The 14,602-nt window shown below is 45.1% G+C and overlaps 1 protein-coding gene across 1 annotated transcript; it reads left to right on the forward strand.

Annotated features, from left to right (window-relative positions):
* The first annotated feature begins 5,329 nt into the window (after positions 1-5,329).
* LOC132819600 (prokineticin receptor 1-like) lies at positions 5,330-14,325 on the forward strand. The gene is made up of 2 exons (XM_060831171.1): positions 5,330-5,754; positions 13,632-14,325. Exons 1-2 carry the CDS (start codon positions 5,330-5,332, stop codon positions 14,323-14,325), a joined length of 1,119 nt encoding a protein of 372 aa, XP_060687154.1.
* Positions 14,326-14,602: the final 277 nt, after the last annotated feature.

Raw genomic sequence — 14,602 nt, forward strand, 5'->3', positions numbered from 1 at the left:
TTAAGTGAGTTGAGTTAACAGTTTGTTTGAGGTCTCACTGATTAAAGAAAATAGCATCAAGTGACAGTAAAAATTTGCTGAAAACTTACTGATTGCAGCTGTGCCAGCTGTAAAAGGCGATTTAGTACAGAGACTAGGAATCCCCTCATTGAGCTTTGGATAACTGTAGGGTTGATGTGAATGCAAAATAATCAAGTCCTTCTGATTTATGCAATTCTTTTTTTTTAAACGGTTACTATATGGTGTAGTGTTGCTTTTCTTTTACTTCTATGCAACCAACTTTTATCTTCTTTTGTTTAAAGCACATAGGCAGCCTCTTGATCATTGGCTGATCACTGTGGCAAACAACAATAAGACATAAACAAATGGTCTATCAAGCCAGGTTTAACTCTGGGATCTGACTTGTCCTGTATTACCATTAGCTGGGATTAAAACACAGTGAGTAACGGAGGGAATAGTGTGTACTAGAGAGAGAGATGGACTCACAGAAAACAATATTATGTACACTAGTGTAAAAAACAGGCTTCAGAAACCTACTACAGTCAAATCGCAGTCACTGTAAGGTAAGGGGAAAGGATTACAGGCCATATTCTACCACAGACTCAAGGATGGCCATTGCAGAAAACAACCATCTGTATAAAGAACACAAACATCCTGCAAGCTTACTCTGCAGTTTCAGAACAATTATTAACATTATTATTAATGTCTTTGAGTCAGTCGATATATAGTTTGGGGCTGGCAATAAAACCTGATCAGTGGATGACAGGAAGTTTTACTGTAAATAGCAATGTATCCAATCTGCTGAAATGCATGACAAATTGCTGGCAGGCACCTGGAGTAATTTGAGGTAATGAGTAAATAAAATTAGTCAAAAGAACAAAGGGAACATGAAAGAAAGATGCTGGCAGGGAATATTTCACCTGTTTTAGAGGACTTTAATTCCATAAAAGTTGTAATAAAAATTGAACTAACTGCAGATGTTGTAAATCAGATACAAAAACAGAAACTGCTGGAAAACCTCAGCAGGTCCAGCAGCGTCTGTGAAGAGAAGTCAGAGTTCAGAGGAAGGGCCCAAAACATTAACTCTGATTTTTCTCCACAAATGCTGTCGGACCTGCTGAGCTTTTCCAGCAAGGTCTATTTTAGTCCAGAAAAGTCTCCCTGTTCGTTCTTGTTCAATGTAACACTCTGGTGGCAAAATATATATTCCTGCCTCAATCTGGAGTGGCCTCCTTAAGGTGGCCTGAATTTGGGGTTTCTTGCACCTTTTTTATCCAGGAAGAAACAGACTTGGCCCCAAATTGACTGTATTGAGACAGTCAGGCCAAACAAGTTCAGTTTACAGTAGACGAGAAGACAATTCAGGCAGTGATTTCCAGGTTATGTACCTGTGTCGGGTTTCGGACGGTGCACCAATGGTTTCTCTCCACAGCTTTAGCCTTGGAATGACCTAAAATGATCTTCCTTGCAAGTGCAAAGAATATTTTACATACATTTTCAATCAATATGTCTTTATCACAAGGCTCCAAGTTCTCACCTTGTATGAGAGAGTGCACGTATTTTAGTCCTGTTTACTTGCATTCATAAGTAATCTCATCCTAGCATTTTTCTGCAATTAACATCTCTTTTTGGAAGAGGTATGATTGATCAGGTTCTATTTCCCATCCAATCAGCACCCTCTTCACATGCAATTTCATTTAGAATATAGAACACAGCACAGTACAGGCCCTTCAGCCCTTGATGTTGTGCCGGCCTTTCATCCTACGCTAAGATCAGACTAACCTACATACCCTTCATTGTATTAACTTCCATGTGTCTAACCAAGAGTCGCTTAAGTATCCCGAATGTACTCTACTACCACCGCTGCCAGTGCATTCCACCCACCCACCACACTCTGTGTAAAGAACCAACCTCTGACATCTCCCCTAAACCTTCCTCCAATCACCTTAACATTACGCCCCCTCATGCCCTAGGAAAAGTCTCTGGCTATCCACTCTGTCTATGTATGTCATCATCTTGTACACCTCTATCAAGTCACCTCTCATCCTTCTTCACTCCAATGAGAAAAGCCCTAGCTCCCTCAACCTTTCTTCATAAGACATGCCCTCCAGTCCAGGCAGTATCCTGGTATATCTCCTCTGCACCCTCTCTAAAGCTTCCACATGAGGCAACCAGAACTGAGCACAATATTCCAAGTATGATCTAACCTGGGCTCTATAGAGCTGCAGCATAATCTCGCGGCTCTTAAACAAAATCCCCTGCTAATGAGAAATAACACGCCATATGCCTTCTTAACAATCCTATCAACTTGGGTGACAACTTTGAGGGATCTATGCACCTGGACCCCAAGATTCCTCTGTTCCTCCACACTGCCAAGAATCCTGCCTTTAACCCTGTATTCTGTATTCAAATTTGACCTTCCAAAATGAATCACTTCACACTTTTCCAGGTTGAACTCCATCTGCCATCAGCCTAGTCTGCATCCTGTCAATGTCCCATTGCAACCTACAACAGCTCTTCACAATATCCACCACTCCACCAACCTTCATGTCATCAGCAAACTTGCTAATCCACCCTTCCACTTCCTCATCCAAGCCATTTATAAATATCACAAACAGTAGAGGTCCCAGAACCGATCCCTGCGGAACACCACTGGTCACCGAGCTCCAGGCTGAATATTTTGCATCTACCACCACCCTCTGTCTTCCACAGGCCAGCCAATTCTATAACCAGACAGCCAGATTTCCCTGTATTCCATGCCTCCGTACTTTCTGAATGGGCCTACCATGGGGCACCTTATCAAACACCTTGCTAAAATCCATGTACACCATATCCACTGCTCTACCTTCATCGATGTGTTTTGTCACATCCTCAAAGAATTCAATAAGGTTTGTGAGGCAATTTGTTGTGCCTTGTGACGTTGAGCAGTCTTGTGGATGTATGAGGAGAGATTACATCAGTTAGGGCTACATTCAATGAAGTTTAGGAAGAATGAGCTGGGGCTGAGTGAGACAGAGCAAGTGCAGAAAGATGTTCCCCCTCTCCGGGGAATCCAGAACCAGGGGTCACAGTTTAAGGATATGGGCCATTTCAGACTGAGATGAGGAGAAATTTCTTCACTCAGAGAGTGATTAGCCTGTGGAATTGGCTCCCACAGATGCAGCTGAGGCCAAAACAGTGTATGATTTCAACAAGGAGTTGGATATAGCACTTAGGGTTTAAGGGTATGTGAGAAGAGCAGGAATAGGCTGATAAATTGGATGACCATTCCTGATCACATTGACTGGCACACTGGAAGGATTTGCAGGTTAATATGCACCCTGACTTGTTGTGTTTGAAATACCCCTTCCTTGACCACTGAGTGAAGCAGGACTTGTATACAAAGCCCCCGGCTCATAGGCTGGGACAGAGCTGCTGCACTATGGGGGTGGGCTCGATGCACACTGAGTTGTTGCTGGTTTGTGGATAAAAGGAGCTGGGCCTCAATATTGTGGGAAATGCCATCAAACAATCACCAATCTCACTAGCCAAACTAAAAGTGACTTTCTCCATAACAGCATAAGGAATAGGTACAGGAGCAGGCCATTTGGCCCCTCAAGCCTGCTCCGCCATTCAATAGGCTGTTCCAAGATTCTTCATGTCTAACCTCCTGTCCTATCCCCATAACCCTTCCTTCCCTGACTGATCAAGAATCTATCTCAGCCCGAAGTGTGCACAGGAACACTGCCCCCACAGCTCTCTCTGAGGCAAGGAGTTCCAAAGACTCACAACCCTCTGAGAGAAAAAATTACTCCCCATCTCAGTCTGAAATTGGTGCCCCTTTATTCTGAGATTGTACCCTCTGGTCCCAGACTTCTCTTTCCTTCACTTTCTCCAGGGCAGCACGGTGGCTCGGTGGTTAGCACTGCTGCCTCACAGTGCCAGGGACCCCGGTTCGATTCCAGCCTCAGGCGACTGTCTGTGTGGAGTTTGCACATTCTCCCCGTGTCTGCGTGGGTTTCGTCTGGGTACTCCGGTTTCCTCCCACAATCCAAAAATTTGCCGGTCAGGTGAACTGGCCATGCTAAATTGCCCATAGTGTTAGGTGCATTAGTCAGGGGTAGATAGAGGATAGGGGAATGGGTCTGTGTGGCTTACTCTTTGGAGGGTCGGTGTGGACTTGTTGGGCCAGATGGCCTGTTTCCACACTGTAGGGATTCTAATCTAATCTTAAAAAAACTTCCTGCTTTAGAAGTGGCAGTTCTCCTGTGAAAGATGAGAGTACGAAGGTGGTTTCTTCAGGGCCAGGCTCCAGGCTCAGATGTACCAATGAACATTGAATAAGATGGTGACTGTTATAACTGTGGTCTCAGTCCCAGCTGCTTGCCCGCACATATAGTGATCTGTCTTTGAAAAGTATAATTCAAAGGCGCAGCCTCACCTACTCCCCAGGAAAGAGGATTCTGTTTCTAATCACTCCCTGAGGGAGACAGTGGAAGGGAGTCAAAAGACAGAAATTGCCAGAGAAGCTCAGCAGGTGTGGTTTGGTTTTGGTGTTTCTGATTTCCAGCAGCCGCAGTGATGTGAAATGGTAGATTTGACTGTCTCTCCTCGCCCTGGTTCTCCCCAGCCAGGCGAATGAGGGATGAGCTCCTCAGGACCCCCTCAGTACCCTCTGTCCTTCAATGGGAAGAGTGCAGTGTCTTGTGTGGGAGGATTGGGTCTGAGAGATTCCTGGGTTAATGTGGACTGCCCTTATGATTCATTGAAGGTACAGCAGCGGCAATGGGCCAGAGTGGGGTCTCTGGGGGAGGAACTGTAAAGATACTGAAAAATACTGGAAAACTCAGCGGGTCAGGCAGCATCCATGGAGGAAGAGAGAGAGCTAACCTTTCCTTGACTCTTCAAGTGTAAAGATAGTTTAACAACGTGATAGCACCCAGCTCGGTTAAAGCCCCTTATTTTCTACACGGTTTCATTTCAATCTTCTCTCCCTTGTTCCACTTTATTTTTTCAGCCGGGTGTGAAATAGACCGAAGTGGTTCACGTTGGGGGGGCAAAAACAAAAATCCTTTCCGCAGGAATCTCCTGGAAGTGGAGATGAGTCACATCCCACGCAGTCAGTGAAAGGAACAGCTCTCGGTGAAATGAGATGTGTGTTTGCTGCAGTTCTGCCGTGGGCTCGCTCACTCAACTCCACACCATCAGTTTGCAAAGAAGCAACAGGCACAGGTCCCCTCTGCAGAGCACTCCAACTCTGCTGCAGGACTTGCTGGTGTCTCCAGGTTGTCCCAGGCTTTGGTGCCAGGGCTGTCTATCCATATGTTGTGGGCTTGTTCAGCCCGGGAGGATGGGGGATGCCTGCACTGAAGCCTGGCCGGAGCTGAGGAACCTGAGCTGCAGCCTCCTGGACTATGACACCGCCCGCTCGGACAGCCAGGACTTCATGGTGGACCGGAGCTTCGAGGCGGCTCGGACCGTGGTCGGGGTGACTCTGGTCGGGATCATGCTGGTGTGTGGGCTCGGCAACTTGCTGTTCATTGTGAGCCTGGTTCGCTGTAGGCAGCGCCGCAGCCTGACCAGCCTCCTGCTCGCTAACCTGGCCATCTCGGACATGCTGGTGGCTGTGCTCTGCTGCCCCTTCGAGATGGATTACTATGTGGTCAAGCAGCTGTCCTGGGAGCACGGCCACGCTCTGTGTGCCTCGGTCAACTACCTCCGCACCGCTTCCCTGTCTGTCTCCACTAACGTGCTGCTAGCCATCGCCATCGACCGGTAAGGGAGGGGGCTTGGGTTAACTGGGGACACACACACAGACACACACACTCACACAGAGGCACAGACACACACACACACACACACACAGACACACGCACTCACACACACAGATACACAGAGACACACACACAGATACTCACACAGAGACACACACACAGATACACCCACACACACAGAAACACAGACACACATACACACAGAGACACATATAGGCATACAGAGATACACACAGATACATGCAGAGACACACAAGGGCACAGAGACACATAGACATACAGAGACACAGAGATACACACACTCACACTGAGACACAGACACACACAGATAGATGCAGAGACACACAAGGACACAGAGACATACAGAGATACACACACTCACAGAGATACAGACAGACACAAAAACACACACACACAGACACACTGACACAGAGACACACACAGATACACAAACACTTACACAGATGCACACAAACACAATCTCACACACTCACACAGAAACATACACACATACATAGAGACATGCACATAGCCACACATACAAATATATACAGACATACACACACACATACACAGAGATATACACACAGGCAAACACAATAGATATACACACACAGAGACACACACAGCCACACACACAGACATACATACACACAGACAGACACAATCACTACACCGAGACACACACAGACACAATCACACATACACAGAGACACACACAGAGACATCCTCACACAGGCAAACATGCAATAACACACACACACTCACAGAGACACGGACACACATACAATCACAGACATACACAATCACAGGGACAAGAGGGAAAGGCAGACAGCGACGCAGTCACAGAAAAGAGAGGACAGAGTCAGGGAGACACACACAGACACACACACAGAAAAGAAAGACAGAGACGCACTCAAAAGCGTGAAACAAAAAGGCACAGATCCAGAGAAAAAAGGATAGTGACAGAGAGATACAGAGGCAGAGAGAATCAAAGAAAACAAAGAGAGACAGACAGACAGCCAGAGAGGAAGACAGGGACATGTACAGAGATGGACAGAGTCAGAGAAAAGGTAGCAAGACTGAGAGACAGAGAGAGAGAGACACGCACACACACACATACACACACACAAAGTGAGTCAGAGAAAGAGAGATAGACAGAGTCAGAGAGAGACAAGTTCAGATAGAGTCTTACATTTTTATTCAGTTAAGGAATCAAGGCAAGAAAAGGGCGGAAAGGTGGGAAAGGGAATAAAGAATTTTCAAATCAGTTGTGATTTCATTGAATTACAGACCTGATGGGCTGAATGGCCTACTACTAAGCTTTGTGGACAAAGGCAGAGAGAGTGACAGGGAGAGATAGGACAGACAGAGAGAGCACATAGTGAGTGACAGAGTTGGAAGGAAAGAGAAATATCAGAGACTGAGACAGACAATGAGTGAAAGAGAGAGAGACACAGACAAACCAAGACAGAGAGAGAGAAAGGTGGAGACAAAGAGAGACAGAAAGAGACACGGGAAGAGTGTACCGGAGGTACTTCTTTAATCAGTGAGGGAATGGAGAAATGGCAGGAAAATGGAATTAAGGTTTATCAGATCAGCCATGACTTCATTGAATGGCAGAACAGGCTTGATGGACCGAATGGCTCACTTCTGCTCCTATGCTTTATGGGCAGAGACAGTGAGAGACAGGGAAAGATAAAGACAAAAGAATTCAGAGGCAGGGAGAGAGAGAGAGAGAGAGAAAGTCAGGGACAGAGAAAAAGAAAGTTAGTGGCAGATAGGGAATCAGGGACGTCAAACCCTACAAGTAATATTGTAGCAGATTTGCGACTATGCAGATTTGGATTTATCCAACAATGATTTTAAACACCATTCACTTCCCATTTCCAAACCCCTTAAGTCAATGTGACTGTGGTGTCCAGCTCAGAGCTGAAAATGTGTTGCTGAAAAAGCGCAGCAGGTCAGGCAGCATCCAAGGAACAGGAAATTCGACGTTTCGGGCATAAGCCCTTCATCACGAGTGTCCAGCTCAGGCCATTTAATGATCTGTTTGTTTCCTTGCCTGAAAATCTCAGCAAGGAGAAGATGTGAGTGCTATCAGTCACATTAGCAAGACTGCCCAGTTTGCAAAGCAGCATCTGACCTCTCCCTCAGATCATGAACCCTTTCAGGAAACCAAGATCCCCTTCCCCAGCCATACACAGCCTTTTAACTATTAAAATAAAACAAATTCCAGAAAAACAACCTCCCCCATTTTAGGGGGATGGTCCAGTGCAGTATTGATCAAAAACTAAAAGTTCTGGAAGGATCTATCAGCATGCGAGGTGGCAAGGAGAGGACATTAATGTTTCACTGTCTGTGACCTTTCACCTGAATCATTCCTCTTTCTCTCTCTCTCTCCAGAGACGGCTAGACTTATTGAGTGATTTTCCACCATTTTCTGTTTTCCTGTCAGATCTTCAACATCTCCAATGTTTTGCATTTTGGTTTTGTTTATATATTTTGTTAATATTGTCCACACCTGATGGCAAGACGCCAACAAAACAAGATTTGGCTCTTAGCAACTTCGAAACAGCAACCTGGACTTAATCTGTTTTAGGAGTGAGGTCCAGGGATATTTTTTAAGCCCAAATGGGAAACTGTCACTCTTAAAAACTGTTTTCCTTACAAAAGAAACATATTATTAAATGATTACATGCTGAAGTCTCTCAGTAGTGTGTAGTGATGAGTTTGTAATTAATCAAAAGGCTGCTTTACAGAGTGATGGTCAGAGTTTCAAAACTTGTGCGTTTTAAACTTGAACTATTCTGAGTGCACATGTGATAGAATCAGACTAAAAACACACAAGGAAATATCATTTATCAAGATTTAATACAATGGCCTTCACGTTTCTGGGTTTCTAGAAAACCACAATCTAGTGTGACCAGTTATTCAAATGGATTTTTCAGAATTCACCTTTTACCTTTTACTTCAGCTATTTACAATGGGTTTGTGTCTCACAAACATTGAAAAGGATATGAATGATGTGTTTATACAACTGCTACATTTTGTTTCCATCATGAGCAGAGTCAACGTTCTTAGTCTAAATTTGCAGATGCACTTTATAAAGCCCTGTGTACATATTGTATGTTCGTGGTTATATATGAGCATGTGTTGTATGTTGGTGATGTCGTGTATTGTTGGGTGTTGTATGTTGTTGGATGCTTCTTCTGGTAGACATTGTATATCAGTGGGTATTGTGTAATGGTGAAATTTGCACAAAGGTGGGTATTGTCTGTTATTGGATGTTGTAAAATTTTGAGTTTTGTATTCTGATGGGTGTTGTATGCTGTTCAATGTTGTACATTGGCGAGTTGTTATACTGGTGAGTGTTGTGTATTGGTGATTGGTGGACATTGTAGATTAGTGAGTTTTGTGTATATCGGTTAAAGTTGCATATTGATGGATGTTGTAAATCGGTAGGTGTTATATAAAGTAGGTGCTGTACAGTGATGCACATTACACTGGAACATGGGTGTTAGGAGCAGGAGTAGGCCATTCGGCCCTTTGAGCCTACTACATCATAGTTCAATCAGGGCTCAGCTGGTTGTTGTCTCAAATCCACCTTCCTGTCTGTCCCCCATAACCATTGACCCTCTTATTTATCAAAGCTCTAATTCTGCTTTGATTTCACACTCTAATAACCCTCTGACAGAAGAAAAAAGCCTCATCACTCACTTAAAACTGAGACTTTTTGTTTAAACCATTTCAGATTTCCCCACAAGAGGAAACATCCTCGGTAACTAGTCACCTCAGGATCTTGTAAATTTCAGTGAGGTGACCGCTCAACCTTCAAAACCCCAGCAGATATAAGCCTAACCTGTTCATCCATCCCTCATTGGATAGGTCCAGTGACCCAGGAATGGGTCAAATAGGACCTTGACTATATTTTAATAAGGAGACCCAAACTGTACTTCAGGTATGGTCTCACTGATGTCCTAGCTAAAAATGTGTTGCTGGAAAAGCGCAACAGGTCAGGCAGCATCCAAGGAACAGGAGATTCGACGTTTCAGGCATAAGCTCTTCTTCGGAATCTCCTGTTCCTTGGATGCTGCCTGACCTGCTGCGCCTTTCCAGCAACACATTTTCAGCTCTGATCTCCAGCATCTGCAGACCTCACTTTCTCCTCACTGATGTCCTATACAGCTACAATAAACCATCCTGATTTTTATATTCCATTCCTCTGGAAATAACCAACGTTCCATTGACCTTGCTATTCACTTGCTGCAACTGCAGACTAATGGTTTGTGATTCATGTACCAGGACACCCAGATCCCTCTGTACTTCTGCAATCTCTTTCAGTGTAAATAGTAAGCTGCCTTTCTATTCTTCCTGCCAAAGTGAACAAGTTCACATTTCCTACATTATACTCCCATCAGGTTTTTTTCTTGCCCGTTCACTTTGTCTGTTCATCTCCTTTTGCTGACTCTCTACCTTCCCTTGACACTTACCCTCCGATCTGCTTGGTGACATCATCAGCTGCCTTAGCAACCATCCATTCAGCCCCCTTGTTCAAATCATTGATATAGATAATTAACTAATTATCCCAATAAGCTTTATCATTGCCAGTAAACCTAACTAATGCTAATCAAACCTTCCAATTACTAATACATTTTCTAGACTTTAAAACCAAGCAAAATACTCACCAACAAAATCACACATTCATTTCGTGTGAGATCACCTTTTAATTTTCTCAGAAGATCTTTAAGAAGGGGTTTCACAGAGTCAGAGTCCCATCAGATGTCTGTCCCCATTTGTGTAGTTTCTCAACTCCCAGTATCCTGGACAAAGGTAGATAAAAGAGAACCTCCCTCCTCTCCTCACCAACTCCTTCACCCTTCATCTCACAGCGTTACACTCTTGTTCAAGCTTCTCTTACTGATGAAGTGTACTCCAACCTCCTGTATTACACTCGAAGTGACACAGACGAGTGAGGTTTGAAATTTGCATCACAGCATGGTTAAGAAGGTGTTTAGCACGCTTTGCCTTCATTGCTCAGTCCTTTGAGGATAGGAGTTAGGATGGCATATTGAAGTTGTACAGGACATCGGTGAGGCCTCTTCTGGACTATTGTGTCCAGTTAACCATAAGACAATAAGACATGGGAGCAGAAATTAGGCCATTCAGCCCTTTGAATGCTCCACCATTTAATCATGGCTGATAAGTTTCTCAACCCCATTCTCCCACTTTCTCCCCATAACCCTTGATACTCCCTTGAACCTATCCATCTCAGTCTTAAGTATACTCAATGACCTGACCTCCATTACCTTCTGTGGCAATTAGTTCCATAGATTCCCCACTCTCTGGCTGAAGATGTTTTCCCCTATCTCCATTCTAAAAGATCTTCCCTTTCCTCTTCGGCTGTGCCATCAGGTCCTAGTATCTCCTACCAGTGGAAACATCTTCCCAACATCCACTCTGTCCAGGCAAACCCACCCGTCTAAAATCTCTGGTCGCCCTCTTACAGGAAGGATATTATTAAGCTGTAGAGCATTCGGAAGAGATTTACTAGAATGTTGCTGTGTGTGGGAGGTTTGAGTTATAAAGAAAGGCTGGATAAGCTGGGACTTCTTTCACTGGAGTGCACAACATTTCAGAGGCAACCTGATAGAAGATCATAAAATAATGAGAGGTAAAGAAATAGTTAATGGTAGTTGTCTTTACTCTCGGATGGGAGATCTCAAGATTAGGAGGCACATTTTTAAGATAGAGATTTTAAAAAAGACATGAGAGGCAAATGTTTTCGACAGAGGATGGTTCAAGTGTGGAATGAACTCCCTGAGGAAGTGGTGGCTATTGGCACAATTACAATGTTTAAAAGATATTTGGATAAGTGCAAGGATAGGAAAGGGTTGGAGGGATATGGGCCAAGAGTAGGCGGATGGGACTGGTTTAGGTTGGCATGGACTGGTTGGATTGAAGAATCTGTTTCCATGCTGTAGTTTGTTTTATTAATTTATGGGACTTGGGTATCGTTGGTTATGCCAGCATTGATAGCCCATCCCTAGTTGCCCCTTGAGAAGGTGGGGGTGAGCTGTCTTCTTGAACCGCTGCAGTCCACTTGCTGTGGGTCGATCCACAATGTCCTTAGGGAGGGAATTCCAGGATTTTGATCCAATGACTGTGTGAAGGAACAGTGGTATATTTCCCAGTCAGGGTGGTGAGTGGTTTGGAGGGGAAGGTGTTCCCAAGTACCTGCTGCCCTTCTCCTTCTGAATGGAAGTGGTCATGGGTTTGGAAGTTGCTGTCTGAGGATCTTTGGTGAATTTCTGCAGTGCATCTTGTAGATAGTACACACTGCTGCTACTGAGCGCCAGTGGTGGATGGATCAAATGTTTAGATTACTTACAGTGTGGAAACGGACCCTTCGGCCCAACAAGTCCACACTGACCCGCCAAAGCGAAACCCACCCAGACCCATTCCCCTACATTTACCCCTTCACCTAACACTACGGGCAGTTTAGCATGGCCAATTCACCTAACCTGCACATTTTTGGATTGTGGGAGGAAACTGGAGCACCCAGAGGAAACCCACGCAGACACGGGGAGAATATGCAAACTCCACACAGAGAGTCGCCTGAGGTGGGAATTGAACCCAGGTCTCTGGCGCTGTGAGGCAGCAGTGCCAACCACTATGCCACCGTGCCATTTGTGGATGTGGTGCCAATCAAGCGGTTACTTTGTCCTCGATAGTGTCAAGCTTCTTGAATGTTGCTGGAGCTGCACCCATCCAGGCAAGTGAGGAGTATTCTATCACACTGCTGACTTGTGCCTTGTAGATTGTGGATAGACTTACAGGAGATGAGTTACTTGCCGCTGTATCCCTAGTCTCTTACCTGCTTATGTAGCTATTGTGTTTATGTGGTGAGTCCAGTTGAGTTTCTGGTCAATAGTAACCCCAAGGATGTTGACAGTGGTGGCAATACCGTTGAATGTCAAGAGGCAGTGTTAAGATTGTCTCTTATTGGTGATGGTCATTGTCTGGTATTTGTGTGGCACGTATGTTCCTTGCCACTTGTCAGCCCAAGCCTGGACTTTGTCCCGATCTTGTTGCATTTGAGCACGGACTGCTTCAGTATCTGAGGAGTTGCGAATGGTGCTGAACACTGTGCAGTCATCGGCGAACATTCCCACTTGTGACCTTATGACAGAGGGAAGGTCATTGATGAAGCAGCTGGCAATTGTTGAGCCTAGGACACTACCCTGAGGGACTCCTGCAGAGATGTCCTGGAGCTGACATGACTGACCCTCACAACCACAACCATCTTCCTTTGTGCCAGGTATGACTCTAACCAGTGGAATGTTTACCCCCGATACCCTGACTCTATGACTGTTGCAATTACAGAACCCCAACTAGACCAGTGACTTAATTGATTTTGACCTTGCTCCCCAGGAGAGAACCGGCTGATCACTACCCAAGACAGGAAGAAATGTATGACGAAATTTCAGTTAAATGATAATTGGTGACTAGAAAGATTTGATTTAGATAAAAAGAACTGAACCTTTCATTTCACTCCCCTACTCACCAAACTAGCTATATACTTGAAAAGGTGCACTCCATATACAGGAATGGACATTGGGGATTGGCAGAAGTTGTAAAGTGATGGATGTTGTATGGGACTGAATGTTGCACAGTGGTAGATGTTGCATGTTGATGAATTTTGTATAATGATCAGGAGTGGATGGGGATGGATGTTGCATGCTGTTGGATGTTGTACAAGAGTCGGAGTGTATAGTGGTCGGAATGTACATTGGTTGGAGTGTACAGGGGTGGATGTTGTACAGTGCTGTGTATTGTGCAGTGCTGGGTTCTCATTATTATTTCCTTTTGCCACAGATATCTAGCCATTGTACATCCCCTGAAGCCCAGGATGAAGTACCAGACTGCCTATGTGCTGATCGGCCTGGTGTGGGGTGCCTCTCTGCTCATGGCCATCCCCTCCGCTTACTTCACCACCGAGGTCGCCATCCCACACTCCAACTCGCAGAACAAGATCTTCTGTGGGCAGATCTGGCCAAGAGAGCAGCAGGTCTCTTACAAATCCTACTCCCTCTTCATCTTCATCCTGCAGTTCCTGGGTCCCTCGCTGAGCATGGGTCTCTGCTACGCCCAGATCTCCCGAGAGCTCTGGTTTAAGAGTGTGCCTGGTTTCCAAACCGAGCAGATACGGAGGAGGCTGAAGTGTAGGAGGAAGACTGTGTTGGTGCTCATGGGCATACTGACTATTTACATCCTCTGCTGGGCTCCCTATTATACCTTCACCATAATTCGCGATTTCCACCCCACACTGGTTTTGAAGCTGAAACACTACATTACAGTCTTCTACGTTGTCGAATGCATTGCCATGAGCAACAGTATGATCAATACCATATGTTTTGTCACCGTCAAGAGCAGCACCATGAAATACGTCAAGAAAATGATTCTGATAAGGTTTAGATCCACTTCTGGTGGCAGTAGCAGATCAGGCCAAGATCTGAGAACGACTGGGATGCCGGGGTCAGATGAACTCGAGCAAATGCAACTCCAGTAGCACTTTGCGATGATGTCGAGTATCTGTAAGGCTTCCCCATCCCATTGACAGAGAGTTCAGAGGGACTGGCGGTCAAATGCTGCCTTGATGTCAAGGCCAATCGCATTCACCTCTGCTCTGGGCTTCAGTTCTCTTGTCCATGTTTGGACCAAGGCTGGAATGAGGTCTCTGTGTAGCTGCCCTGTGAGTGCTTGACTAAATACTGTGGAGGGATCTACACTCCCTGTGGAAATGGTACTGTACCTGTCCTGCCACAATCCTTTATGCATTCAAGTGA

Source organism: Hemiscyllium ocellatum, chromosome 10, assembly GCF_020745735.1.
Source record: "Hemiscyllium ocellatum isolate sHemOce1 chromosome 10, sHemOce1.pat.X.cur, whole genome shotgun sequence".
In the NCBI taxonomy this organism is placed as follows: Eukaryota; Metazoa; Chordata; class Chondrichthyes; order Orectolobiformes; family Hemiscylliidae; genus Hemiscyllium; species Hemiscyllium ocellatum.